Raw genomic sequence first — 22,730 nt, forward strand, 5'->3', positions numbered from 1 at the left:
CGTACCACCCTCACCCCCACCACCTGACAATCAGTACTCCTCCATATTGAAAATCACTTGGAGGAAACTCTGTGGAAAACAAGGGCATATAATGTGCTCTTGATAAGGAAGTTCACCACCAAAAGTGGCTTGGTAGTACCACCACTGACTGCTGGCTGAGTCCTACAAGACTGGGCCTGAGTGAGGTTATGAGGGATACAATGCAAGGAGGTAACCTATTTGACCTAGTCTTCAATAACATATCTGTCACAGACACATCTGTTCTCAAGAGCGTTGGTAGAAATGAGCTTGTGAAGACAAAGTCTCGTCTCCACCAAGAGGACATCCTCCATCGTGTAGATTGATACTACTATTGTGCTAAGTGGGCACTCTAAAAACATATCTAGCAGCACATAAACTGGGCATCCGTGAGGCACTGTGGGCCATCACCACAATCTGTAATCTCATGGCTCAGAAAATCCCTCAGTCCTTGATCAGCAGGAGATCAACACCAGCACAATGCGAAACATAGAAGGACATGCTAGAAGCAGCACCAGGCATACCTTAGAATAAGTTATTAATGTAGTTAAGCTACTATTCAGGGCTACCTGTACGGTAGCTAATACTAAAAGCAGCAGGCATGAGACAGAGCTGTGCAGACCCACAACCAACTGATCACAGCAAAGCTCTGTAGCCCTACCACATCCTGTTGATAATGGTGGTGGACAATCGGACAACTAACAGGCAGAGGCGGCTCCATGAACATCTCCATCCACGATGGAGCCCAGCACACGAATGCAAGAGACAAGGTTGAAGTGTTTCCGTGTCTTCAGCCAAGTGGCTGATCCTACTCTGGCTCATCCTGATGTGCCAACCATCACAGATGCCAGTGTCTGGTCAATTCAGTTCACTCTATATGACAGTAAGAGGTCAAGTGCACTGGACACATGTAGGTAATGGGTCCTGACAATATCCTAGCTGTAGTAATGAAGACCTGTACACCACAGCTAGCTGCTCCCCTAGCCAAGCTGCTCCAGTACAGCTGTCCAGTGATGCTGGCATTTACCTGACAACGTGGAAGGTTGCCCAGTTATGTCCTATCCACAAAAAAAGGATAAATCTAACCTGCCAATCGCTGCCCTATCAGCCTCCTTCTAATCATCAGTAAGGTGATCGAGTCATTAACGGTGTCATCAAGTGACACCTACTCAACGATACCCTGCTCACGGGTGCACAGTTTGGGTTCTGCTAGAACCACTTGACTCCAGACCCCATCACAGCCATGATCCAGACATGGATGCAAGAGCTGAATGTCACAGGAAAACAGCTGCCCTCTGTATGAACGCAGCATTCAACCAATGAAGGCACCAGAGACCTAGCAAAACTGGTTAATAGAGTCAAAGAGAAAATGCGTTGGTGTCATCCCTCACGCAAAGGAAGATGGTTGTGGTTGTCAGAGGCCAGCCATCATAGTCCCAGGACATCACTGCTGGAGCTCCTCAGAGATGATTTCTCAGCTCAACCATCTTCAGCTCCTTCATTGATGATCATCCCTCAGTCATGAGGTCACGAATAGGACTGTTCATTGATGATTCCAGTGTTCAGACATATTCACAACTCCTCCATTAATGAAGCAGCCCATGCCAGCCTACACTCGGACCAAGATAATATCCAACTTGGGCTGACAAGTCCATTCATGGCATATAAGTACCAAGTAATGACCATCTCCAACAAGAGAAAGCCCAGTCATCTGCCCATGGCCTTCAATTGAATCACCATTCTCAACTCCCAACTATCAACATCCTGGGGGGGAGGAGGGGGGGGGGGGTCACTACTGATTAGAAGCTGAACTGGACCAATCGTATCAACAATATGGCTACAAAAGCAGGGAAGAGGCAGGGTATTCTGCGACAAGTGGCTCACCTGCTGACTTCTCAAAGCCTGTCCACCACCTACAAGACTCAAGTCAGAAGAGATGTGGAATACTCACCACTTGCCTGGACGAGTGAAGCCACAACAACACACAAGATGCTCGACACCATCCAGGACAGAGTAGTTCACTTGATCAGTGCTCCTGCCACTGAACTCAATATCCACCATCTCTACCACTGGCACACTGTGGCTACAGTATGTACTATCTACAGGATGCATTGTAGCAACTCACCAAGTTTACTTTGACAGCACCCCTCTCCCTTGTGACCCCAACCACTGAGAAGGATAAAACAGCACTGCTATGGAAACACCATTATTTCTAAGTTCCCCTTCAAATCACTCAACAACATCACTTGCGCCATATATTGCTGTTCCTTCATCGCTGCTGGGTTAATTTCTTGGAATTCCTTATTTAACACTATTGTGGTAGTATCATCACAAGGACTGCAGTGGTTCAAGGAGAAGGGCCACCAACTTCTCAGGACAACTAAGAATGGGCGTGGCCTTGCCAGCCTCACCCACAGCCCGGAACAAAATGAAACACACTGTGCATGGAATGGTCACATAGGATTTCACAGCCTTGATCTCTCACAAGCTGAATTTATGTTCTTAGCCTTGCTGCTGCTTAGAAGCATCAAGAAGAGAGTAAACGCTGTCCCACAGGAAGGGAGAAAATTTATGAAGCATTATCAAAAAAAAGACTGCTTTTGTGCACCTAGAGGTCAGTTTCAGAGTGACATTGGCAGAAGCAGAGACAGACTTCCTACCCATTCTCTTAGCTACAAATGGCTTGTAGCACAAGGAAAACATATAAAACACAAGAGTCTTCCCCTCAACAAATACATTCACTCAGCAGACCTTTAATATGTTTGTTATGAGGATAAACTTGCTTCTGATGAACTATAGCAGATTACCTCATCTAGTGAGCGAGCATCCATCACAGTGACTATGTATTCAGATGGGCCCACAAAAGCCAAGTAACGGCTATCGCTGCTCACTGTAAGGGCATCTGGACCATGATAACTGCCTCTTGCCACAACATTACCTGGAAGAACAGTGTAAACATAGTAATCAATACACTTCAGATCAAGATTAAAGCATCATTTAGCACATTTAGCTTTCATTGCACAGTGAGGTCAGAAAACTTTCACCTTTTTCTCTATATGAATACATTAGGGCAGATTTTTCTTCAGCACTTTAGGTGTAAAGCTTTGTCTGGACAGAGTGCATAAAAAAAAATCAAGTGGAGAGTACCCAACTCCTGATTTTTTGTCCAATTAACTAATGGACAGAAAATTGGGGACCTTCGTTAGAGATGTGATCTTCCCGACCCAATTTTCTGTATGCATTCCGTCCAGTCAATGCTTTATGTTTATGCCTAAATGCTAAAGGAAAATCTGTTCCCTTGTCTGGTTTTAGAATATGAATTTCTTTCAGTCTCCATCCCATTAATTCCTGCTCCCTGAACTATGTTTAAGTAAATTTAAAGTCCAATAGTAAAAGAAGAACATTGGCTGCAGTTTTGGGGTGGCAGCCATTTTGGCCTCAAGTAACACAGTGTACTCAGTTATTTGTGAGACCCACATCCATTCAACCCTTTCCTGGACTTCTCTCCAAACCTCTCGTCTCCCCTCACAAACAGCCCGGATCAAATATCAGTTAACCCCAAGATTTGGACAATGGCCACAGGAAGGCTGGGCTAATCTCTGCATTTAAACTGTACAACTTACCCAGGATCCTGATAACATGGTGATCCTCCTCAGTGGCATTGTACAGAGCCAATGAACCCAGAGACCCAGCGCTGTACATATACTCTCCATTAGGGGAAAAGATAAGTCCAATCACCTGTCCTCTGTGCTGCCTGGAGATCACACACACAAAATATCAACCAGACTTTGGACTGAAACCTCAAGCATCCACTCCATAGTAAAGTATGCAAACACATTTTGCTACTGGATGTATAAAACAAGTTTTGAAATAATAAATGTTCATAATCCAAAACATACCACTATGGAATGGAGTACTCACCGCTGTTCAGCCAGGAGGCTGGAATTCCCCACATTAAAAATTCGCACTACTCCACTGCTGAATCCACAAGCAAAAATCTGCTGCGTAGGGTGAAACGTCACAGCACACGGAGTCTCTTCAGCACTCACAAAGTCATATAACTGATAGTCATAAAAACATGTATTCAGTTCTAAGCAAACTCTATTAACCTGACTTGTAAATCAACACATTTCTATGAATTTAAACAAATTCTCTCCTTCTTAACCCATTCTATACAAATCAGACATATGAAGAACCAGAGCAACATGAAATCTCTTGTGCAGAGTACAATCCTTTTTTTGGAGGGGGTTGAGAGTAGATTATTTTTGACAGGGGGAGGCAGAGAGAGTGAAAGAGTCAGAGAAAGAGAGCAAGCGAGACAAAGTGAGAAGAGAGAGAGAGAAAAAGAGGTATATAAAGAGTCTGCCAAGTGTATTCTGAGAAATACACCTCAGAGAACCAACCATGGAGCAATATACAACAGCAATACTATTTCGTTGACCATGCACCCGTGTAAGGGAATTACAACAATTATATGCTTTTATTAGATTTAAAAACGTAAGAGACCATTTACGACAAGCGAAAGCAATGATTAGTTCTTTTAGAAAAGGCTGGTGTTTTTCCTCAATAAAAAACCCTCCAAATATACACACACAGACCCTCAATGCTTTTGAAGATAAAATCCTTAACCCTCTAATCCGGGCATACGCACCTGTTGCATAGAATCTAGGTCCCACACACGGATGGTGCCATCCTCAGATACAGAAACAAGATGTCTCCTTATTCCATCCACTGAGAAAGCCAGAACTCTGTCTGTATGTGACCTCATTAATGTGGTGTAGCCCCTGCTGGGTATATCCAGGTATCCTAGGTTACCTGTAGTGGTTGCTGCTAGGACTTTCAGTCCAGTGGGATCAATGCTTACAAAGCTGACACCACCTTCGTGTTCTATAGACGGATACAGAAGTTAGTAATTCTGTAAGGTCAGCCATTTATTTACTAATTTATGAAATTCTGCAATTTCAAAATTTATTTAATTTTTTTTTAATGTACAGCTACCTAAACAATGCTTTGTCTACCACAGAGAGCATAAAAGGCATTTTACCATCAGTGTCAAGAACAAAATATATCAGAAGCCAATTATTGTACCTACTTCTTTTTTGGTCAGATGAGCAGAAGCCCATCATCATCTCTAAAACAAGCTACTGAGAAATCTACACCTGTAGAGTTTCTCTGTTTGTCTGATACAGAGTTCACACTCTCTCGCTCCATAGGAACACTTCCCACTTACCCAAGTCCAAAGAGCTTAAGCACAGACTGGCAGAACCAAGATTTAGAGACCCCACCCCCTGACCCAAATGTGTGCAGGGTCCTATTGAGGTTTTTCCCAGCCAAAACCCCACAGCTTACTAGTACAGTACATTGTATGCTTCCCACAGCTTACCCAACAAGGACCACACTATTTATTGGGACATTGACTCGTAGGATTCTATGGAGCTAAATGGGAAGAATTTCAACAACGCCACCCCTAAGTGACAGATCTACCTCTCCATGTTCCACTGGCGAACATCAATAGGCCCTGAAATGTGCAAACCTATCTAGTTCAGGTATTTGATTACGGAGTCTTTCAGAACCCACTTATTTTTCCACTGCCAAGGAGGAGAGTCACTACTTGGTCATTAGGCAGCTGACAAGTGTGACTTTTAACCCTTCCTAGATGAACAGCAGGTCATGGGAACTCCTAACGAGTGGCACGTTAAACAACACAACTCACCACGAGACGTGCAAGTGAATTGCCACCATCTTTCTGATCACGGCATAGACACACACCAAACCCCATTTAACAATGGTTCCAGGAGATGCAGAGTTCCAGCAGAAGCTGCTCACCTTTCTGCAACCAAATAGTGAGCCCTGAATACATGAATGCGTGCTTTCATACCCAGCCTCTAGGTAATGCCTTCCAATAGCTGTTGTCCCATATCAGTTATCTCATCAATTATATAGATATTCCCTTCACCAGGGAGGAGGAACCTACACAGGATAGCTTAGCTTGCATCATGAAATCTAAACTTGGGAACACTCTAAACAACACAGTTGGCTCAAAAATGGCCAGGCAGAGGCCTGGAAGCAAGTTGCCTGCCTAATCTGACTACAATGCACAGTAAGGAGGTGGGTGGGCAGGGGAGGAAGGACTGTATTTTTAAAAAAAGGACAAAACAATGCGTGTTTATACTAACTTACACAAAACCACAACAAACCTACTAGATGAAGTAGAGATAGATATCAATACAATTACCTGCTTCAAGAAAGACAGTGGAGAAATCCAGGGGCCAGAGACGCAAGTAACCATCATCAGATCCTGTGGCACAGAAAGCAGCGGAAACACTGATGCTATTGATGGCAATACCGGCACCTGAAACGTAAAAGAATATATTTAGCATATTAATTCTAGGTGTCTGAAAGATGATCATACAAAAACTTGAGTTCAAAACTGCAAACCCTGAGACCGATCAAGACATTCTTAAACCCATACGCATGCTTCCTCATAACTTCTCTTGCACCATCAGGCCTAGTTCCTGCATGTTGCTACAACGTACATTTAGGCAGCAAAGGAACCAAATGCCATGGTTTGATAGTTACTTTGCGGACAGCCCGACCTCTGTTAGGTCATAACCAATGTGAGACTTATACCAGAAACCTAGACTACCTAGAGAACTAACACAGCTGTACTATTTAGAGAATGAATCACACAACCAGATTTTAAATGAGGAATTCATAAATGAATGTACACTAAATCTGAAATATTTCTGAAAGGTGTTTTTTTTTTTACAATGGAGGACAGTCGCATAACAGATAACAGAAAACGCATCGGATCTTGTGCATTATTGACATGCAATCTGTGGCTAAACATTTCCATTCCACTTTTCAGATCATCAGGTATTAACTTACTTTCTGAAGCTTTACAGACAGATTTTATTTTAAATTATATATCATATATCTGAAATACACTGAGAAAAATCATCTTGGTTTTATTAGTGTAACAATGCCCTGTTCCATTTAAAGAATCTTTTTAAATGCAGCAGAGCACCACCTGCTGGATATCAAGATACATTACTATGATCAACTCTCCCTGTTTTCAATTATCTTTAACAGGCTGAACACACATTCAAAAGAAAAATCACAGATGAAGGAGACCATTTGGCCTATGTAGTTCATGCTAGAAACCTATGGTCCCCCCCTCTTCACAGAGTCCAATTGCATTTTGAACTATTCCAAAGTTCTTGTCTCCACTACCCTATCTGGACAATTATTCAAATACTGATCACTCTTTGTGTGAAGTGCTTCCTGACATCAGCCTTTTACCAAGACAAAACGGAAACTACATTGTGTGTAGGTTTCTCAGTGACTTCATTTGGAGAAATGATGATGAATTTGTGTGTCAGAAACCTGGCTGACCAGTTTATTCCTACATCGCCTTGTCATGCGTTAAGATTTAATTTAAAATAGTGTTCCAGATTCATATCTTCGATTCTGCTTAGTAGCTTTGAGTTTCCCTCACATTCACCTCCTTTCAAGCTGAAGAATTTAAGTTTTTTTTTAAGCTAGTCCATAGTCATAATTCCGTCCTCTAATAGTAGGAGTCACCACCTCTCCTCAAGTAGTGAGGGAGAAATCAAACCTCTATCCCCTTTACTCCATGTCATTAGCTAACGAAACACATTTTAGTCCTTCAGTGGAATAGACTTTGGATTATATACTGTGAAGGTGTCAAATAATTGAATTTCAAACAGCAGCTATATTACAACAATGAACTAATTTTCCAATCATTTCAATGTATCAATTCACTTTTCTTTTGTAAAGTTTCATTTAATTGTATTTTCCACACACAAAGCTACAAGATAAATTATTAACCTTGCAAAGAAACGTAGCCTCTTACCTGAATTGAATGCCACCATTTCCCGTCGGTGCGAGTGCTTTTGCTGTGAAGGGAACAAACGACGCGCATTCTTAATCACAACATTTTTATAATCGATTTCGATGATGTGTCCACTTTTGCTGCATGCAAAGCTGCAATTGTACAAGATAATAGAAATAAATACACAGTTTGTACTCCGATTGATCATATCCAATATCCCAGCTTGATTAAATGAGGAGCGTTCATGACTTTGGCACAGTCACCAAGCACAACAGTATCAGCAAGCTAACTTAACATCAATAGCTGAAAAGACTTGATTGTCAAAGCATCCCAGGTGCACATGCAAAAGAATGCCTCATTAAACCAATTTTGTATTTGTACTTAACGGCCCCTGCTGTTAGTTAAACTTGCCCCTGCACCCTTCAGCTCAAAATATTTTTGCCCACAAAGTTGCTGAAATTGTGAGCTGATAACGGTGCAGCGAGGGAAACAGGGTATCTGGGATCTGAGTGAACAGGACAAGCAACAGGGTATCTCCATAACCAATGAGATTTAAGGATTGGGAAATAAACAGCGGAAGGACTGAGAAGGAGGGTGAATTAGAGTGGGTGAATTCAATGTCAAATCAGGTACAGAAAGATAAATAAAGAGAGGGAATGAAAGATTGGATTAAGAGAGAAAAAAAGGGACAGAAAGGAAAAGAAAAAATGTTCTAAAATTAAAAACTTGATATTTTTAAAATCTTCCTGAAAAATTCAAAACCTCAAGGAATGAGGCTCCACACATGTAATAGTTAATTTTCAGTGCCAGAGAGGTTACTTGCAGTAATTAACAATTATCACATCATTAAAAGGGTACTTATGCCACTAATTACTAGCCCTAAATATCTGTGGTGGGTTTAGTTCATATCTACCATGCAAATCCAGCAACTTCATGACATTCAATGCACGTCAAGGGTGAGGCAAATAGCGAAATGACGTTTTCGCAAAACTAACAGCAGAGCGGCATAACGTGGATAGTAACTTTTGGATATTCACATTTAACCGCGCATCTCCTCCTCGTCTGAAGTTGCTGTACGAATAATGCATAAATAATGGTGAGCGCTGTTACCCTCACCGTTATTTTGACAGCAAATTCTGGCCCATTATTTGACCTCTAAGTCAAAATCATAAGTTTAAAATAAAAATCAGAATAATGTTCACTTGGGACACCATTTACTGCCTAAATTGACAGGCTCCGAGAGTCTGAAGTGGTGACTTCATAGGTGTCATTCCTGATTCAAGAATATGTATCTCTTAAATTAAATCCCCTCACTATAGCCTTCAAAGTCATACATTTGAAGTATCAATTGTTTCCAGTACTACTTTAATTCATTCAGTCTCCTTTTCAAGAAAAACGTCAATTATTCCAGGCTCCCGTGATGGGTCAACAAGTTTATCTTGTAGTTGAACCATAGAGAACAGGAAGGTCTCATGTTTGACCACTGGCCTGTACTGAATTAGTCAATCTCAGCTGGTGTGTGGCAGGGGTTAAGGAGGGGAAAATTGCCCAGGGTTCTTTTAATAGCGAGATCCACAAAATAAAGTTGCACATTTTCCCCCAGAAAAAATAGCTATTGTTATTGGAGAAAAAAAGTGTGACTTAACAAGTGTGACTTAACAAGCAGGAGACAGAAAAATCTGTTGGGGTAGACTTCCATCTTCACCACCTGGGTGGTAATCTGGAGGGGTGGATCGGCCACCTGTTGTAGGACCCACCCGATTCCATTAAAATCAATGGAATAAACATCAGGCGGGTTTTATGAAGGGCCGATTATCGGCTCCCAGGCGGTGAAGACAAGTATCCACCCCGTTACTTTTGTTCCTAAACTTCAACATAACTGGTATATTTCTGTAACACAATAAACATTAAAAATCTTAATCTTGGTTCTAAACTGCTGTGATCCTCAAAATGTAGCCGTATTTAAATGGTCCAGTGCAATCATTAGTCTCTCACATGCATTCCTTGCATCTTTTATTGGCTTTAACACCTTAATCTATATATTCAGTGTAATCTGGATAACCCGCAGATTTGTTTTAAATATTGGGATTTTAGAGTGAACAATGGAACCAATAAAATTCAAAGTCTCAACATTATGCAGGCCACTGCTAGAAATTAAGAAGGAAGCTCTTTCTTACTACCTCTCGATATGCTGCTAAAGAAATGGATAGGTCATATACTCATTCTCTGCATACAGCCTATCCCTGTTCAAATAAATGGGTTTTCATGCAATAGATAGAGGATGCATAATATGCAACACACACTGGCAGGGTTGATCAAATTAGTTCAAAGCATTACATGAATTAGATCACATGGAACTGGTCTTCGCAAGCTTCCCTTTCTTTTGTTTTGTTTGCTTTTGCCCTTACAGTGTTCTGTCCGCAGGGTCTTTGTCAGCCAGATGCCCCTCTTCAAACGCTACATCAGTAAATTCCGAACAATGATATTCACCCAGGTTTACTGGGCAAGACCGCAGTGCCCCACTTCGAACTCGCCACAGGCGGATATTATCCCTTCCACATGACACCATCCTGTCAGACAAACAACGAGTCAAACAAACACTGTACAGTCACACAAAAATAATAAGTGTGTCAAATAGGTTGTATCAAGTGCTCCAACTAGGTTTACAATAATCTTTCACGTTTACAAGCTTTTTCCAATGAACGAGCCAACATTTAATCCAACACTGAATTGAATTGGAAATCGGGAAAAACAACTGGATTCATCTACGGCAGAGGAGGGAGAAAACACACCACTAACATAATGTGGGAGAGAACATTAATTGCCACCTTACAGGGAAAGGGGGAGGAGGGAATAACATCATCATTTTACAGAGAAAGGTCAATGTAAAAACATTGAATGTCTTACCTGGTGTCATCAAAGGAAGCTATTTTCATCACCTGAATGTCGACTTCAGTGTGAGCTTTTGCTAACACTACTACTTCACCATCCCGATTCACCTTTGCTGTGTTCCAAACCACAATCATCTGCACAGAGAAAGGTTACTATTCCTATAACTTCAAGGACAACTTCAACACCCACCCCCCTCCATCCTCCATTTTATTAACCTAAATGAAATCAGTCTACAATTGCCTATATTTGCACAGTTTTTATATCTGCTCCTCGCATTTACATCATGTTTTCTTTTCCTCATCAACTTATTTTGCATTGTTTTTGTCTGCTGTTGTTGTGGTGGTGGCTGCCCCTTTAAGGCTCCAGTCATTTTGATGCCATGGATTTGAATTCTGCTGCCACTACTATAGTATTTTTGGGTCTTTTTAGACCTCCTTAGCCTAGATTATTCTGACTCTCATCTCAGATCACTTTTGTGGATGTGTCGCAATTCCCCAAACCTCTGTCTGTCCAACCATGGAAAGGTTTTGGTAATGTGCCCGGGAAATGAACAGCAATTACCAAACAGTATTTGCTATTAGGTACTGGACTATCTTATGCCTCCCTAAGATTTCAATACATGGAGCACCACAGTAGAGCTTGGGGTAGAATTTCCACTGGGGTTCCCCCGATCTCCCGCTACAAGTTCGGCGGGAACCCCGGAGAAAAGGTGTGAACAGGATTTCGCCAAAGTTATGGCATGAGATTTTTCGATTCCCCCATGGAAATTACGAGTGCTTATTTTCAGAGTTTAAAAAGAAGCTAATTTATTACATAATGAAAAGAATAATCTAACAGTTAAATAATAGCTGTACATTTACAGTAGGCAATCTTTGAATAGACAAAATGCAACTCCGAGAGTGAATCTAATCTATTATAAATGGTCGTTAAAAACACACTGGAATATCTGGTTGAATAAAAATACAAACGGTCATAGGTTTCTTCTTCTAATATTTTTAACTGTTTCTTAGTGAGGTTCTCCAGTTGCCCTTTGGTCAAACGAAAATACCAGTTATATCCCAGGAAGGGTTATCGGGATATCCGAGATTTTGAATAATGTGCCACTCAAATTCAGAAACAAACAGCCAGTCAAATACAAACTGAACCAATCACAAAGACTATGGGCTCAATTTTCAAATTAAAAAACGGGTGGGCTGAGGGGCATTGAAAATTGCCATCATTTCAGACTCCCCCCCCCACCATTTCCGGTTTTCACTGGGGCGGGACGAGGGGTGGGCGACCAACCCACTCCCAGGAGGTGGGTCGGCCCTTAAAACCTTTCAAGAAGGCTTCAGGCCTCCATTTTTCACCAATTCCCAATTTCAAACCCAGGAGGCCGGGATTCCAACAAGCCTGCCTGCACCGACCCCCCAACAATCAGGCCCCCCTCCCCCGATGGTGGACCCCCACCCCCAATTGCAGACCCCCAATTCCCGACCCTCCCCCTCTAACCCCCGATCCTCCCTCCCACTCCGATCATCCTTCCCCCCCCCCCCACGACGATCGCAACCCCCCGATCCCGACACCCCCCCGCCGTGACTGACCCCCGATCCCATCCCCCATGACTTGCGACCCCCGTGCCAACCTATGCCCACCCACCCACCCCATCCATACAAAGACTTACCTGCAGACTTACCTGAAGAAGTCCTCTCCCTGTCTGGTCTCCCGTCCGTCTGAGACCAGCCTATCCATCAGGCCGCTCAGTCAGACGGGAAACTGACAAAAAAATATAAAAGACATCCTTACGTTAAAATCGTAAGGACGTCCAGGAAACCCGTAACAATGGGTTTCCCGACCTCAATTTGACCCCACCACCCCCTCCTGGCTCCGTTTTAAAATCACCCCCTTTATATTTAAAAATGTGTCAGGTTCCCTCAAGTCTGTTACCAGGGAGACCACAAAAACCCTCACAACATTGATTTGGGACACATAGGTACACAACCTTGACTGTTAATCTCTCTTGTACAACGACTGAGTCTTACAGGGGCAGCCACCACAATACCATCAGATCAAAATACATCATGCATCCTTCACAGCTAAGGCTCCAGACAGGCAGTCATGCTGGCTCAGCCTCTTGATCTAGGAATTAAACAGATCTAGCTTAATGTTACTCACCCACCATTTATTCCTATCAGGAAAATTCCAGGTAAGGCATGAAATCCAATTCCCAAAATTTCCTGCACTTGGTGTGCTAGTCACACCAGTACATTTAGTCAGTCTGCTTAAGCAGCAAACATCAACAGTCTTTAGCCCTGAATTTCCATAGGCTCAACTGTACAGAAGTCGGCTAGGGGTTCTGTGGAAGGGACAGAAAACTGTATGAAAGTGAGTCCACCTGGGGAAGGGTCCAGGCCTGAATCCCTAAATTCTTCACTGTGAAGGATCCACTGTTCCCACCCTCTCCTTTTGGTGAATGCCCAAGACACACCCATAGTGACACAATGCTGACCACAAGTATTCTAATGAGATGCTCTGACCCAATCTTAGATACTCCATCGGGGTCAGGAGTGGAGGTCACTGAAGCCTGCTCCACCGCGCTTCTGCCCGTGCAGTAGGCCTGTGGATTTGTGAGGCCTTTGTGTCAGCATCAGCAAAACTCTTGGTACTGTACTGGGAGGACTGCTGCATTGCACTCTCATTCCTGAAACACTTCATTGACAGAGCAGCACTATTCCAACTGAACTTGGTAGTACCTTCTTTTTAGGCGTTTACATTTTGCCCAGGTAGTTAGATCTTCCCACACCTCATGTTAACCTCAATTTTCTATGTGATCCTGGTCTTTGCTTGAAATAAACTTATGGAATAAAAATAATTGTTGAAGAATTACAATTAACATTCTTTGTATTTTCCATTTCTATTGATCCTGTTTGAATACCTCTATTTAAACAGTAAGTGCCAATGAGAATATCGGGCAAATGGCTGAGAAAGGTTACTAGGCCTGACAGTGTGAAGGACCCAGTATTAATTCAAACAGTCGTGCTTCAACAATTTTAACATTTCAACTGAGTTAACATCATCATTATTTGTTTTAACAAAAAGTATTCAAACAAAATTTAAAATCGAGAGAAACAAAGATACAAAGGATATTAAAGAAAGTTACTTGCAATCATTTTAAAAGGTCCAAATGACAAAATTCTCTTCTTGACAGAAGTCTGGAAAGCATTAAGACTCCATCTTTACACACTGCACTTACAAAGCAAGTATAATGTGGCAGATTACCGCATTTCTCTCCAGGCTCTAGGCTGTTTGGATTTACTGGCTTGCACTTGTGCTATTGAGCTTTTCAGGTGTACCTGGTTCTCTGTGTGTCAATGTTTGGTGATATTATTCTACTAATATTAGAATTAAGAGAAATCTAAATTATAAAGCAATATGTTGACCTGCACCACCCACAATGCAATGATTTAGGTTATTGCTAGACAGATTTGATTGAGGGTGTCTATACTGAAAGTACTTACTGTTTTACCATGACTGTCCTTTCCTACACCGCAGAGAACTCCCCCATTGAACGAAAAACTGAAGAAAAGAAAAACATTTTTTAAAACTTTCCCGTCATTTGGACCAATCCTAACAATCCAGGAGCATTGCCTTTAATTGTACCAACACATCAAGACTTACTCTGAACCATCACTCAAGCATTAGTCAGAATCAAACAACAAACATTCTAACTATAAACTCCCATGAACTATTCAAACATTTGAGTATAAAATTGCTTCAAGAGTCACATCAAAGCCGCAGCAATTGTAATCTTTATTTCTTTTAGGAACGCTGTTAACTCTGCAACTACATTGGTCTTCGGGTCCTGATCAATACAAAAATACAACAGAACCATTAGAAGAGTTTTGTGTGGCTTATGCAACATAAAGCATCCAGATTCTGCAGATACACATTGGTCATAGGTTTATAGAGTAATAAAAGGAGATCACATTTACAAGGGAATCAAACATTTGAATAAGTATTAAATAGGAAAATGGGTTTAGGGTAGATAGTTCCACTGTGGAGCTGGCAGCAGCACAGGTATCATTATAGCCAATGATCTCCTTAGGTGCCGAAAATTCCTATCTCGTCTGTAGTTATTGTTGTCTCTAACTTATATGCTTTAAAATTGATGGTTGGAGGCAGACTGAGAAACATTTTGTCCAGAGCACCTCCCAGTGTAACATCATGAATGGAAATGGTGGGATGTAAATGATTTGAAATACAACAAAAGGGATAACTGAAAATGTACAAATAACTTCCTTCATACTATTTAGGATTATATGTTATTTCAGTGTATTAAATGTCTCTTTATTAAATATATTGACTATCGTAATATTTAGCGCAACAAATGTTCTGACTAGATCTTCAATGATTAATCTGAGAAAGCACTATAGTTTAGTATATGTAATACATCATATTGGCTATTTGGATTTATTGAGTACAAGGAATTTGAGGAATAATAAAAGTCCCTTTGATCATTTCATTCAATTTACTTATAACCAATAAAGCAAGGAGGAACATACAACAGCAATCCTGCATGCCATCTTACCTGAGGGATGACACTGAATGCACGTGGGTTTTAAACATTGCCAGACAGCTCCCTTTATTGAAGTTCCAAACTCTGACCAGACCCACATTCCCAGTCTGTGCTGATGCGAGTAGTGTTGTGTTGCCATTAAAGGACAAAGCAGAAACCTGCCAGAAAACAGACAAAAGAGAAACAGAGGGCCCGATATTACCATGGCGGCGGGGCGATTGGGCGCGTGGGTAACGCGCCCGGTGAAATTAGTCTGCCCCGAACACAATCGCAGGCTGATTGGATCCACTTACCTCTTGTTCCGGGATCCCCGCTGCTGAGCTGCGCGGCGGGCGGGCTGCGCATGCGCAGTAAGGTCTGTCAGCTGGAGGAGCTCTATTTAAAGGGGCAGTCCTCCACTGACTGATGCTGCAAGAAATAGGAAAAATTACAGCTTGGAGCAGCCCCGGGGGAAGGCTGCTCCCAGGTTAATGATGCCTCATTCCAGCTCTTATTGGATGGGGTGAGGAGGAGGGGGAGGACAGAGGTCTTCCCCACCCCCGGCGGGCGGGAGGAAGCGGCCTGGCTCGAGGTGGCAGAGGAAGTCACCAGCACCACCAACATATCGCGCACCTGCATACAGTGCAGGAGGTGCTGCAATCACCTAAGTAGGTCAGCCAAAGTGAGTACACTTACTCATTCCCCTACACTCCGTCTTCCACATCACCGCCCCCACCCCACATCTCCTTCTGCATTGCCAACACTACTCTGTCACATCACCCCTCACACCCACTCAAACCTCATCCTCATCTTACCTGCACTTACTCACCTCGCCAGTACTCATCCCGCCACTGCCACTCAACCCAATCCTCATACAACCTCATGGCTCTATCTCATACTCACCCTCTCATGCATCTCTTTCACAGTCAGCCTCACTCAACCTGCCACTACCTGTGCTGCAGCCACAGGGTATGCATCACATATGTGCAGTAGGAAGCGTAAGGCAAACGTGTTGTGAGCATGAAGGGGATGCACAAGGGTGTTTGAGGGTTTGTCACGGTTTTTACTTATATTTAATTTCTGAGCAACTCACATTACATATTATATTGGCACCACTACTGTCACGTCTTTGCGAATCTTGTCTGGTTTGTGCAATAATGCCCTTTCCTGAGGATCACAATGAAGACCCACACCTGATGCGACCCATTGTGTCAATGCAGAGTGGGTGTAGGTGTATTTGCAGGGCTCTTTTGTGCAGACGACTGAGAGACGTCGGCGATGTCCCCGGTGGCACCCTGGAAGGATGCGGAGGAGAAGTTGTTGAGGGCAGTGGTGACTTTGACAGCGACAGGTAAGAAGATGGTGCTCGGGCCAGCCGGGAGCAGCTCGGCATGAAGGAGGCTGCAGATGTCCACGACTACATGTCGAGTGACTCTGAGCCTCCGTGTGCACTGCTGCTCAGAGAGGTCCAGGAAGCTGAGCCTCGGTCTGTGGACCCTGTGGCGAGGGTAGTGCCCCTGCGACGCATCTCTCTCTGCCGTTGCCCTCCCTCCTGCTGTGCAGGTGGATGTGTCACAGCACTGTGTTGTGGAGCTCCACGTGTCAGAGGTAGACGGCGTGGCCGGCGAGGCTGGTGATGCTGTTCGCCCTCCGAGGAGGTCATGACTGCAGCTACGGTGGCCCCCATCTGGAAGATGTGCATCTGAGGGGGTCCGCAAGGTCGGTACATGTGTCTGGACACCAGGGTAAGTGTGCAAGTTGGTGAATTTTGTTGTTAGAAGGGTGGTGGAGGCCAAACTTTGTCCAAAGTGACAGAGTGGCCTCCTGCAATGAGGGAAGGTCTCCCCCACCGCCACCTGTCAAATGGACCTTTGCAGCTGCCATAGGCTGACAGCTGCAACACGCCCATTTGAACTGGGAGTGTTTCCCCCAGTATGGGAAACAGTCCCAGTTGTTTGTAAAATCCCAACCCTCCTAAAATATCACGTTAATCAGGTCTGTAAACTACCTGAAATACCAAAATAAATACCTTAAGTGGCACCCCGCCGGCTTTAATTGCCGGCGGGAGTCCCACATGCGGGGGCTGCGCGCACATGTCAGCGCGTCAATGGGGAACCCAGAAATGGGGCGGGTTGGAGCCGGGCTCCAGACCCGTCCCGGGAATCCCCGATTTTCGTAGCCCCCCCGCCAGGAACACACCCAATCACGGGTGCTAAAATAGAGCCCAGAGGGTTTGGGCAGGAAAGCTAAATGTATTAAAATTTATATGTTATATATGGCAGTCTGATCAGGTACCACATTGGCCTACTGTGTGCTACACTGTTCAGTAGGACTTAGATCTGCACCCATGGTGAAGCAGTTAGTAAGTTTTTTTTAATATTCGTTCATGGGATGTGGGCGTCGCTGGTGAGGCCTGCATTTATTGCCCATCCCTAATTGCCCTTGAGAAGGTGGTGGTGAGCCGCCTTCTTGAACCGCTGCAGTCCGTGTGGTGAAGGTTCTCCCACAGTGCTGTTAGGAAGGGAATTCCAAGATTTTGACCCAGCGACAATGAAGGAACGGCGATATATTTCCAAGTCGGGACGGTGTGTGACTTGGAGGGGAACGTGCAGGTGATGTTGTCCCCATGTGCCTGCTGCTCCTGTCCTTCTAGGTGGTAGAGGTCGCGGGTTTGGGAGGTGCTGTCGAAGAAGCCTTGGCGAGTTGCTGCAGTGCATCCTGTGGATGGTACACACTGCAGCCACTGTGCGCCGGTGGTGAAGGGAGTGAATGTTTAGGGTGGTGGATGGGGTGCCAATCAAGCCGGCTGCTTTGTCCTGGATGGTGTCGAGCTTCTTGAGTGTTGTTGGAGCTGCACTCATCCAGGCAAGTGGAGAGTATTCCATCGCACTCCTGACTTGTGCCTTGTAGATGGTGGAAAGACTTTGGGGAGTCAGGAGGTGAGTCACTCGCCGCAGAATACCCAGCCTCTGACCTGCTCTTGTAGCCACAGTATTTATATGGCTGGTCCAGTTACGTTTCTGGTCAATGGTGACCCCCAGGATGTTGATGGTGGGGGATTCGGCGATGGTAATGTCGTTGAATGTCAAGGGGAGGTGGTTAGACTCTCTCTTGTTGGAGATGGTCATTGCCTGGCACTTGTCTGACGCGAATGTTACTTGCCACTTATCAGCCCAAGCCTGGATGTTGTCCAGGTCTTGCTGAATGCGGGCTCGGACTGCTACATTATCTGAGGGATTGCGAATGGAACTGAACAAAAATGAGATGGAGAGGGATAGGGACAGGAACAAAGAAAATCAAGTCCAGCTGCTCTCACAAACCAGTCATTGGTCAATCAAGAGTAGCAGAGGTTTGGGAGCAGGTCGTAATCCTCTTGGACAAAGCACAGATCCAATGAATACACTTCAAAACCTTCCTGAAAACAGCAATGCAGGAACTGTAAAATACCAAATGCATCTCCTGTACCTTGTCTGTGTGCCCAATGAAAAATCTCTGCTGTCCTGTATCAACTTCCATCACCACAATTGTGGCATGACAGGGGTAGACTACAGCTGATCCAGATTTAGTCCATGCAGCCTAAAAAATTAAAATAAACATTATAAATATACTTTACAAATGTTACCAAAAGAATTGCTTAACACTGTCTGTGGGTCATATGTGACCACAGGCAATCTAACTGTAAGCATGATCACTCAACAATATCAACATTTATTTTTAAAAATCCAAAATTTTAAAAAATTATACACTGAGCAAACTTTTGTCATTTGGTAACAGTGATCAATAAGAGACAAATGTCCAAGATAATGTGTCAAGAGTTGCAGGTTCAAGCATCGCATTCAAGTCACTGTTAGAAGTCAATAAGCAAAGCCAAGCTCTTCTCCACATATGTGGGAAAAAGGTGCACTCTAGACTGCTTTTACCACTTCTTGGTAGCCAGTGATAGGATTCTTTATGTGTTGCTCTTACAGCAGGTTGCCTGTCTGCCTCTAAGCAAGGTAGGTCCATGGTATAGAAGAACATCAGAAAGGAAAAGGGATAAAATAATTCCTTTAAAAAATAAATCAAAACAATCTCTACGGTCCAATGGTCTCCAATTTGGTGATTTAGTTTAATGATTCTGGTGAAGCTGGAAAGGTAGTAAGGTTTCTGTATTCAGGTAGGGAAGGGATATTGTTTTGTCACTAGATGGTACAAACTCAGAGCCAAGAGCTCTCCTCCAAATTACTTATCATATCTTCTGGAATATGGGAAGATGTGGAGGCATTACAATAAGAGAAATCAGAACTGTCCCAGTTCTACAGCTGAATCATGGACATTACTGCTGTGCAAACACGAATACTGTTCCCAGTTTTTGAATCAAGTAAAGTACAAAGTTCCATTAAAGGATGTTAAAACTCTATTAAGTAAACAGGAATCAATGCTAATCGTTTTATATCTGTCAAAGATAAACCAATCTCTGCACCTGTCAGTTTAATGCAGTTAAATTTTAATGCTTTAGGTGATTTAAAAAAATTAAAAATTTTCTTGTATTCATTTGACATCATACTTGTCACAAACCTCCTAAAATGTTTAGTGATATAGCATCATGAACATAGATTCAAAGAACTATGCTTTTTTAAACTGCCATCTATTTTGTGAGACCTACTTCACAGCTTCTGGTGTAGACCCTATAACTCAATTTCCAAATAATGCTAGAAGCAACATTCTTTACAAAAGCAACCAACAGCTACCCATTTTCATTGCCTTATCTGACTGTGTCTCAAAAAGAAAACTCTTATGAGCTCCAAAATCTTATACTTAATGCAAAAGAGGTTTCTCCCATGTCCATTTCATGGAATCACTTGTGCTATTTCACTTAAACAGTAAACTCATCTCAAAATGGACATTTCCGATTTACTAAGAATTGCCACAGTTGTTCTTGAAAAAGCATTGTTAATCCTTTTTCACCATATCACTAAGTCTGGCTGTAATTGCGCAGCAATCTAGAAAAAAACGCACCTGTGTATTTTAAGTTGTTTTTTCTCTGAAGCAGAGGAGAGCTGTTAACACAAAAATTCTGCTTTAATCACTAGCAAAAAACATTCTATATGTAGCTTCCCAATTTAAAAAGGTCCTATTTCTAGTTTTTCTGTAAACCATCAGCCAGCAGCTGCAAGGCATTATCTGTGGCAAAAGGCAGCTAGCAACCTCACCACAACATTTGACTTTACTTGTGTTGAAAAAACGAGATCAAGATGAAAAGGAGAAAAGACAGAAAACACGACAAAAAGCCATTATCACCACTTTGCAGTACAGCTTTAGGTTCAGAACACACTTACACATTTCACAGTGCACCCTCCAAATCCAATAATCTTCTTTAATTTTAGTATTGGGTCTGGTTGCAGTCCCTGAAAAGAACAATAATTGAATGGAACGTATACATTTAAATTAAAGTTCAAACATACAAGAGTAGTTTAAGTAGAAAATTCTCTAGCTTTCAACTCCTGAGCTTCTTCAGAGCAAAGAAATGATCAATTTAGATCATTTCTAACAAGACAATTCAATGAAGAGCCACACCTCATTTACCGTAGGGTCTTGGGAAAGTGGGAAATGTTCACAAAGATAAATATTGTTTAGGGTGTGATCCCACATGTAACAGGAAAAGGCATAATACAGAAGAGAAGGAGCAAGGGCACACTCAAATAGGTCCAAAAACTGTGGCAGTGAAGGAAACAGTGGCATATTTTGGGGCATGGAGGGTTGCCATTGGAAAACAGTCATGTTAATCAAAGGCAAATTATAAAATTAAGCAGTGAAGAGATATTGCTCATGGTCACAAACTAGTTTTAAGAGCTCCCCTAGATTATTCATCTTGAATGTGCAGTGTTCCTTAGGATATTGCTTAACACAATGTTGTTTGCTTTTCCCATCCCCTGTAAAAGTCTTTAAAATTAAAATATTTCAGACAGACTATCTGGCCTAGAACATAAGAAATAGGAGCAGGAGTAGGCCATATGGCCCCTTGAGCCTGCTCCGCCATTCAATCAGGCCATGGCTGATCTTCGACCTCAACTCCACTTTCCTGCCCGATCCCCATATCCCTTGATTCCCCTAGAGTCCAAAAATCTATCTATCTCAGCCTTGAATATATTCAATGACTCAGCATTCACAGCCCTCTGGGGTAGAAAATTCCAAAGATTCACAACCCTCTGAGTGAAGAAATTCCTCCTCATGTCAGTCTTAAAGGGCCGACCCCATATCCTGCGACTATATCTTCTAGTTCTAGACTCTCCAGCCAGGAGAAACAACCTCTCAGCATCTACCCTGTCAAGTCCCCTTAGAATCTTATATGTTGCAATGAGATCAGCTCTCATTCTTCTAAATTCCAGAGCGTGTAGGCCCATTCTACTCAACCTCGCCTCATAGGACAACCCTCTCATCCCAGGAATTAATCTAGTGAACCTCCGGTGCACTGCCTCTAAGGCAAGTATATTTTTCCTTCGATAAGGAGACCAAAACTGTACACAGTACTCCAGGTGAGGTCTCACCAAAGCCCTGTACAATTGTAGTAAGACTTCCTTATTCTTGTACTCCAACCCCCTTGCAATAAAGGCCAACATGCCATTTGCTTTCCTAATTATCTGCTGTACATGCATGCTAACTTTTTGTGTTTCTTGTACCAGGACACCAACATTTAATAGTTTCTCACCATTTAAAAAATATTCTGTTTTTCTATTTTTCCTACCAAAGTGAATAACCTCACATTGCCCCACATTATACTCCATCTGCCACCTGCTTGCCCACTCACTTAACCTGTCTATATCCCTGTGCAGACTCTTTGTGTCCTCCTCACTGCTTACTTTCCCACCTAGCTTTGTGTCATCAGCAAACTTGGATACATTACATTCGGTCCCTTCATCCAAGTCATTAAAATAGATTGTAAATAGCTGAGGCCCAAGCACCGATCCTTGAGGTATCCCACTAGTTGCAGCCTGCCAACCTAAAAATGACCCGTTTATCCCAACTCTCTGTTTTCTGTCCGTTAACCAATCCTCCATCCATGCTAACATGTCACCCCCAACCCCATGAGCCCTTATCTTGTGTAACAACCTTTTATGTGGCACCTTATCGAATGCCTTTTGAAAATCCAAATATACTGCATCCACTGGTTCCCCTTTATCTACCCTGCTTGTTACATCCTCAAAAAATTAATAAATTTGTCAAACATGATTTCACCTTTCATAAAACCGTGTTGACTCTGCCTAATCACATTATGATGTTCTAAGTGCCTATTACCACTTCCTTAATAAAAGATTCCAGCATTTTCCCGATGACTGATGTCAGGCTAACTGGCCTGAAGGTCCGTGTTTTCTCTCTCCCTCCTATCCTGAATAGCGGGGTTACATTTGCTACCTTCCAATCCACTGGGACTGTTCTAGAAATCTAGGGAAT

The 22,730-nt window shown here is 42.9% G+C and overlaps 1 protein-coding gene across 3 annotated transcripts in view; it reads right to left on the reverse strand.

The window, feature by feature from the left end:
- Positions 1-22,730, reverse strand: part of wdr90 (WD repeat domain 90) — an 80,782-nt gene that overhangs the window by 35,478 nt on the left and 22,574 nt on the right. For all 3 annotated transcript variants that reach the window (XM_068003281.1, XM_068003280.1, XM_068003282.1), the window contains exons 12-23: positions 20,618-20,686; positions 18,765-18,875; positions 15,333-15,478; positions 14,263-14,320; positions 10,781-10,899; positions 10,282-10,443; positions 7,895-8,025; positions 6,254-6,370; positions 4,670-4,905; positions 3,940-4,079; positions 3,642-3,772; positions 2,826-2,956 (exon numbers count right to left, since the gene is read on the reverse strand). In XM_068003281.1, coding sequence (XP_067859382.1) covers positions 2,826-2,956; positions 3,642-3,772; positions 3,940-4,079; positions 4,670-4,905; positions 6,254-6,370; positions 7,895-8,025; positions 10,282-10,443; positions 10,781-10,899; positions 14,263-14,320; positions 15,333-15,478; positions 18,765-18,875; positions 20,618-20,686 — 1,551 coding nt within the window. The remainder of the gene's footprint in view (positions 1-2,825; positions 2,957-3,641; positions 3,773-3,939; positions 4,080-4,669; positions 4,906-6,253; positions 6,371-7,894; positions 8,026-10,281; positions 10,444-10,780; positions 10,900-14,262; positions 14,321-15,332; positions 15,479-18,764; positions 18,876-20,617; positions 20,687-22,730) is intronic.

This window comes from Heptranchias perlo, chromosome 22, assembly GCF_035084215.1.
Source record: "Heptranchias perlo isolate sHepPer1 chromosome 22, sHepPer1.hap1, whole genome shotgun sequence".
NCBI classification, from domain to species: domain Eukaryota; kingdom Metazoa; phylum Chordata; class Chondrichthyes; order Hexanchiformes; family Hexanchidae; genus Heptranchias; species Heptranchias perlo.